At 44.9% G+C, this 7,568-nt stretch overlaps 2 protein-coding genes across 2 annotated transcripts in view; one reads left to right on the top strand and one right to left on the bottom strand.

Moving 5' to 3' along the window:
* Nucleotides 1-2,868, top strand: part of SARC_08594 (hypothetical protein) — a 3,284-nt gene extending 416 nt beyond the window's left edge. Inside the window, exons 2-8 of the mRNA XM_014297420.1 lie at nucleotides 67-186; nucleotides 505-589; nucleotides 757-877; nucleotides 1,055-1,161; nucleotides 1,524-1,667; nucleotides 1,814-1,906; nucleotides 2,067-2,868. Coding sequence (XP_014152895.1) covers nucleotides 67-186; nucleotides 505-589; nucleotides 757-877; nucleotides 1,055-1,161; nucleotides 1,524-1,667; nucleotides 1,814-1,906; nucleotides 2,067-2,638 — 1,242 coding nt within the window. The 3' untranslated portion in view covers nucleotides 2,639-2,868. The remainder of the gene's footprint in view (nucleotides 1-66; nucleotides 187-504; nucleotides 590-756; nucleotides 878-1,054; nucleotides 1,162-1,523; nucleotides 1,668-1,813; nucleotides 1,907-2,066) is intronic.
* A 707-nt stretch (nucleotides 2,869-3,575) lies between these two features.
* On the bottom strand, nucleotides 3,576-7,366 carry SARC_08593 (hypothetical protein). The gene is made up of 2 exons (XM_014297419.1): nucleotides 6,940-7,366; nucleotides 3,576-6,285 (listed from the first exon to the last, which is right to left on the bottom strand). The coding sequence occupies exons 1-2, from the start codon at nucleotides 6,956-6,958 to the stop codon at nucleotides 3,911-3,913; spliced, it is 2,394 nt and encodes a 797-aa protein (XP_014152894.1). The 5' UTR covers nucleotides 6,959-7,366; the 3' UTR covers nucleotides 3,576-3,910.
* Between the last annotated feature and the right edge of the window lie 202 nt (nucleotides 7,367-7,568).

The following is a 7,568-nucleotide window of genomic DNA, read 5'->3' as shown; positions in this document are numbered from 1 at the left end:
GGTCTCTGTGTGTGTGTGTGTGCAGATTGCTTATACATGTTTCTATATTAAATCGCCGTTGCACAGGCTGCAGATCACAGTTTGGCACTGAGCAGTCGGCAGTGCACTGTGGGTCAGTTAGCCGGCGATCGTTTGATGATTGGAAAGTATACCGTTGAAGAGCTCATTGACATAAGTAAGGCAAAGGTGGGTCGTGGTTGGGAATATGATTACACGAAGAAGAACTAATCGACTATTCCGTTTATCGCAATAGGATATGTAGTCGCTCTCGAGTTGAGTTATGTCGACTTTGGCTGCTAACGTCGGCTTGCAACGTAATTTAACCAGACAAGTGCATGTACATGTATATTATTAGTGCTCAAAAACTCCGAGAGCACGTTCAAATCAAGAGGTAGGAATGAATAAACGTTAGCCTTTCGAACCTGGTCGCCACAATTGGTTGGAACAGACCATTTCAACGCGTTATTCCCTATCCGTATTGTGATGCCTCAAATCATAAACTAGATCAAGAGAGTGGATGACCGGCAAACTCCCGCTACATTTCCACATGCTACAGAGTGTGCCGACTATAGTTCGTCCAGATGTCACAGTAAGTAGACATATGATTCTGTCCTGTTGATTTCCTCTTTACCCGGTTTCTTTATTTGTAAAGAATCAGGGCTTCGCAGCACACTTTTACCTCTATCCTTCTGTAACCCCCATTGGCTTGAAGCTCTCGTATATTCTCTGTTAAAGGTATATTTTTTTATTTTGCAGATTATAACGAAGTAGAACCCAGGAGGTGGGTGGGTGGATTCTTACCAGGATTATTTATGCAGTTTTATGACTGGGATATAAGCCGATGTGATTTAGAAGATGCAGACGCATGGTTAGAAAGGTATGCAATTATGCATTCTCCCGTTTTAGCAATTATACTGTGATAAGTGAATTGTCCTTGCGGCATCCTATTATGTACTCGAATACTGGGGGCTCGAAGTTCGATAAATATCAGTCCAGACTCAGTGCTATGTTCTTAATCGTATGTTAATAGGAATAACGCAAATTCATAAACTAGATTTGACAAGAGAATTGGTGATCTTTCGGAAGAACCGACGAGAGAGGGTACCCACGATGTGGGCTTCAAGGTTTTTTACTCCTATGGTCACGGCTACATATCAACAGGTAATTCGTTTTAGTAGGCAAGTGTTTTCGAGGCGACATACGCCAAGCTGGACTGCCACATCTATGCAAGCGGTAATCACGAAATATCACGTGAATTGGAGCATTTCACATATTGTCGGACAATGCAAACCCCGTGAAACCCGTGAGAGGTCAGTTTGTCCAAATTTTCTATTCCTACTTGAATGTGCGTGATAAAACAATCGATTTATAAACAGCAGGTTGCATTTAATTCCGGTATTGGCTGATATTATCTTTACCAGAATCTGGGGGCATTTCGCTGCACAATCTGTGCTTGCCCTAAAGTATAAAATATCTATCGTAGCCAAGATCGATATAGGTATATAAACTTAAACCCTGCTCAGGCAATGAGGATTGGTATGAGCCCATCGTGCAGGGAGCGCACACTCTCGCTTTGAGGTATAGCGATACGGTCGGAGCTATCAAGAGTTGGGATACCGAGAACTACAGGTATCCCACCAATCAATTCAAATGGCCGGTCATAATAGGTGAGTAGTTATAGAATATTTTTATAACGAGTCTGCCTTTGCTTGTCTCAAGCAAGCGCAGTTGGTATTCAGTGTAAGCTATTAGTCGTCATAGCGCATTGTGTAAGTTATTGCAGGAGGTTGTTAACAGTTCCCTTTACCTTCAGATAATATGATGAACCTTGAAATGATGTTGTGGGTGTCGGAGAAAACAGGAAACCAAACCCTTTGGGATATGGCTGTGCAGCATAGCAAAACAAGTAAGTTCGATCACTTGTCCGGGGTGACATATCTGCTACGTATATCTGCTACGTTTTCAGCTACCTGAATTGATCTTAGAATTGATTATGCATACTCTTGAACTGTTCGGAATCGTGGCATGTAGATATGTTGCTGAGTTCGGTCTTACCATTTATGCAGCTATTCGAGATCTGTACCGCTCGGACAGCTGTACATGGCATGTAGCAAACTACGATGGCGATAATGGGGAGCTGCTCGGCCAATACAGTCAGCCGCAGGGTCTTAACATGACCTCCATTTGGACCAGAGGCGTCGCATTTGGCATTCACGGGTTCACTACTGTGTATAAATGGACTAAAGAGGAGGAATTCTTGAGCCAGGCTATCAAAACTGCCGACTGTTTCATTTCTGAATTAGAAAAGTGCTGTGAGAATGACTACGTGCCACTCTTTGATTTTCAAGACACCGAGAAGCGCCCAGACACTTCTGCCGGAGCCATCGCAGCGTCGGGATTTATTGAACTTTCCACATTTGTCGAGGCAGAACAATCCGTCAAGTATGTGCTCGCGGCTGATCGAATACTGAAGGGGTTGGCTGGGAGTAAGTACATGGGTGACGAGGATATGGATTCTATTTTGGTCCACGGTATGGGTGACTTTCCCGTGAAGGATATAGACGTCGGTCTTATATACGGAGATTACTTCTTTGTTGAAGCTCTGACTCGCTTTGCTGCCTTGGAAGGTGATAGATAGTGTTAGATGATGTTTGGGAAGCAGGTGAGGCAATCGATATATGGGTACCGTGAGGTTTACGACCTTTCGAGGCACAAATTTTGCTTAGTACAGACTTGGCGTTTACCCGGGTGCGAATAGTTTATCGGCGTAAACGACCAGTGATAGCGAATAGGTACAAAGGAAAATAACTAAATATGCGCAGAATGCATCGGTTCAGGAAAGGTCACGCAGTTCTGATTTACACAAACGATCAGCGAGTTATCATATAGGGACTTATTGCGAAGAAATGTACTCATACTTCCTGTTACTAGATAGGCGACAATAGGGTCATAAAGCCTGCAGGTATAGATAGTGTGGTCCTCAAAAGTACCAATAGGTATTAGATTGGTCATAGTCACTGAGCGGGGTTAACCGAAATCTAGTAATTGCGACGACCTACACGACCAATTTTATTGAACAAAATTTGGGTTCTTGTGTAATTACCGAACGTATATAATATAATGTGAGTTCTGTGTGCGATAGATACGAGATGCACCCGGTTGTTTACTGCGGCATGTTTAAGCATAATTGCTATCATTTAGTAAAATACAACACGGCTTCGTATTCGGTTGCTCATTTTAAAATGGCACTGGGGTCGCAATTTTTTTTGTTCATGTACCGTTTCCTTCTATAATGCTAAACGATTTCGCTAGAACAACCATTGAGAACAATAACAATACCAGGTCATGATGCTAATAAGCAGCGCAACAAGGCTGACGTATTAATTTCCTGATTTCATGTAAAAGCCGATTAATTTTAATAAGTACCTTTAGAGCAAGCTGCGACCATGTTCAACTCTTTAGATTGGCCACATCACACCAGACAAAACGATGCCGTGCGGCGTATATAATCTAAATTCAGTGTGCGACAACAAATGAGAACCGGAAACATACACAGCTGTCGAGTACAATATGTTTCACCATGCTATTTGCAATTTATTGGATTGAAACACGAATTCTCCGTGTTCGGTTGCTTATTAATGTGGCACTCGAAGTCTACGATTTGTTCTACCTACTAGCTTTTCCTCTTAGTGCAGAGCATGTTGAAAAGGTCATTCCCGAATACATCAATGAGATAACAATCCAGCAATCAAAGCATATGCCATCGTCCTTGCGATGTGCATAGTATATTATCCAGTTCACGAAGAATGTGCTATTGACCCGTCGGGCTAAGTGATTTATTTCATGATTTAGTATTCACCGACCGATTGAATTCTCGCGGCAAAGATACAACTGTCTGCTTCGAAAATGATTAAGCCAGCAAGTTGGTGACATCGAATGGTCGTGCATTGGTCCTGGTTGCCTGGTACTCTCCGAAAGAGCTGTTACCAGCGGAGTTAGAACTCATCCTTCCAATGGAATCGTGAGAATTCGAAAGTGGGTGAATAGCGAGACTGCGCCCCTGAGCGCTACCACCCATCTCCGATTGAGTCACTCTCAGATCCCCTCGAACAGGTGATGTGACTCCAGCTCTCTCGCCCGCTGTTGTAGTACTGATTTCCGTGCCGCTCCTATCGCTGTGATCGCTTTGATTGGACGACAACTTGCCATGCGAGATGGACCTCGGATAAGCACTGTGTATGTTAGGAGACGACGGCGATCTGGCGTGAGGTGACTTGTCTATAACTGGAAGTGCATTGAGGTTCTGTGGTGACATAGCACTCTTCATGTCAGTGAACGAGTGGTTGTGGTGTCTCAGCCTAAGCCTACCCGGCGAGCTATCGACACTCCCATTCTCTCTATTCGCAATACCCGTACTGGCCGTGGTCACAAACTTGTAAGGATGCTCTCGCGTAATGGCATGAGTAGTCCCAGAGTACACACCGCTGTAAGAGCGTCCTTCGTCTGACAGTCGCTTAGTTTCCACCGTATCTCGGTGAGATGTTGGGTCTTGAGAGTGATGAGACTCAGTGTTCCCTTCCCCGTTGGGCTGGTTCTGATCTGAATTAGTGCCTGAACCATGATTGTCCCACGACGGAGGGGCGCCCAGATAGCTTGCACCGTTTCCACTCAACCCCTCACGTTCTCGAGGTCCGAACGGTGTTTGCCTCCCCGAACATTGTACGCGTGAGTATGAACTCGAAAACTCACTGCTTTTGCTTTGCAAACCTTTGCTTCCGGGTAAAGAAGACCCATTCTCGGTCGAATCCTCGCCTCTACTATTCAGTACACGTGGTATGCCCTTAAAGCTACCACCTCGCTGTGCGAGCGATGCGGGTTGCACGGGGCGACCCATAGATGAGCCACACTGATCTGAACCTCTACGTATAGAAGACTGGTTGTACTGTTCCGAGCTCACTCGCATCACCTGCTGGTGAGCGCCCTGTGCTTGGCCCTGGCTCATGTAGTTGTCGTTGCGCTGGTCCTGGGCCGAGTGGCTCGAACCAAGCGATTGCGCACGCGGCTCATCCGATGCACCCAGTTTAGCGGACACAGGCTGATGCCACATACTGCGACTCTGCTCTGCAGGCGCACTGTCTGGATAGTGTTTTGCCTGTGCACCTTGCTGCCCGTACGGGACGCCAGGGGAAAAGCTACGGACATCACTTACAGGATTATATGCGGGTGTGTTCTTGTCCCCTGACGATTTGTTGTCTTCCGCGGCTTGCTGCGCGTTCACGACTGACAGCGGTGCTTCGTTATCATGTTTCAGACGGTAATGTAAGTGTCTCGCGTGGTTCGACGCATACAATCTAGAGCACCCCTCGTGTCCACAGGGAAATGAACGTTCCAAATCGGCTCTACGCCGTCTAACACGGGTTGATTTTGAGGTCTTCTTTGCACCAACTTGCATTGAATTTGTATTGTTACTTTTGTTATTGTTGTTCATGTCGCCTCTCATACCCGGCCTTGACATCTGTCCACCACCACCATCACCACCCCAAACGCCCCCGTGGTGCTGTTGTTGATTTCTCATGTGACTGGGATACGGCTGATTCCGATCGTTGCGGTTAAAATTCAACGACACTGTCCCCAACACAGGCGTGAGTCCCGTAGACCCATGACCTGCCTGCATGTTCGCAGAGGTCATTTGCTGCACCATATTCTTTGGCCGCATAGCCTCTGTGATCACGGGTTCGGATCTGCGGTAATACACACCTCCGTCATTCTGAGGGTTTCTGTACTGTTGGTCCGGGTGTGTGGTGTGGTGTGGAGAGACATGTTGATTGTTGTCCCTCCTCGCAGAAAAAGCCGTCGGGGCAGATTGTGAGTAATACGCAGGGGGGTGGTGGCCGTTGCTCTGGTTACCGTAATCCCGTGACTGGGATCTATAGTAATTCATATTCGCATCGTTGTTGCGATCATTGTGAACTATATCCCTCGAGTGCCCCTGCTGTTGGTCCACATTCACACTACGACTATTGTAATGTTGACTCTCACGTGTAGCATATTTCTGCTGACTGTCGTAACTATCATTATTGTAGTGTTCGCGGTCAAGTTGGTTCGGGTATTGCTGATAATGCGGAGGTGCCTGGTGGCGGCGTTGTTGTTGGCAATCACCGCCACCGTCACCTGGGTTGTAAGATCCCTGTCCCTGTCCCTGCCCATGTCCGTTTTTTTTATCGCCATCCATACCTTGCAGCGAGGATATTGCAGAGCCATGATATGCTATAGGTTCGTAGCCGCCTGCGCAATTAGACAGGTGGGTAGAAAAATAGTAAGCATGGCGAAGGTTTCGCATGAAGTTACGCATCAAGCTAATGACCTGTAATATACTACTAAGTAAAAAAGTAGGCAGCTGCACTATGCAATACTACTAGGCTATAATATAAGCAATCGCAAATAAGGCCAGAAACGTATTCGAGCACGTAGTGACAGTAAAAGATATGTATAAATCGCGCACTCCTACACTGTGCCAAAGCTTATATTGTAAATAAAAGGTTGTGCTCCTGATAAAATAATAGTGATGAACTACCCAGAATCTACTATTAACATACGCACTATAATCAACACAACAAAGTGGAGCAACGTGCGCCTTATATTGACGCACAAATCTATAGAACAACACAGTATAGCCGACAGGACTGACCACTACCTACACCAACTTCTAAATTGCACGAAAACCGCACTAAAAAAACAGTTTCGCCTTGTCATAGAACTTGACACGGGGATACCTATATTTGACTAATGTTAGATAATGCCGCTATGTGTTCATACTAACCTATACTGCAATGGGGTTCACAACATGGGAAAAGAAACACAAAAACGTGTAGCTCATTTTTAGATATATATATATATTTATATATATGCTAAATATAAGTATATATGATATCAACATACCTTTTTGGTAGCCCTCCATCCTTCCTCTGTTGTTAGAATTTCTTCTGGACAAATGGTTATACGCTCGCAATGAATAGTTTATGTACCCGCCTAAAGTCCCACACGACTGTAATATACACCGTGAATATATGCGCCACGTTTTACTGGTAGCTATCGCACAGCAGTTCACGTGCCCCTTGTAAAAAAAAATTCCAGACTCGATCAAGGTTGATTTCTCACACTTACTATTGCACCACTTACAAACGAAATGTGCTATCGATCAAGCAGAGTCCTTTTTTTTTGGTGGAGTGTAAAACAATCAGTCCCGAAAATTACGATATTGTGGGAGCGCAACAATAAGGGTTGCGCTGCTAAGTTGGCCTTATATAAGATGAGTACACTGAACTAAGCTACTATAAACTACTATAGCACTAGCTTGTAGTGTTTGTGATGAAGTAGTTAGCCATCACTGGTCTTATGAGGACTATAAATCACGAGAGATTTAATTTTTTTAATTTTAATTTTGTATTTGACAGATACACAATCCGTTTTATTGTGCCGCTGCCGCATTCAACTATGGGCCCTGCTCACTGTTGACTGTTGAGCCTCTCTACTACTAGCTCTACTACAGAGAGAGTATTTACTAGAGT

Source organism: Sphaeroforma arctica (assembly GCF_001186125.1).
Source record: "Sphaeroforma arctica JP610 unplaced genomic scaffold supercont1.787, whole genome shotgun sequence".
NCBI lineage: Eukaryota > Ichthyosporea > Ichthyophonida > Sphaeroforma > Sphaeroforma arctica.
The sequence above is the reverse complement of the archived record's forward strand: the minus strand, read 5'-3'. Positions and strand labels throughout refer to the sequence as shown.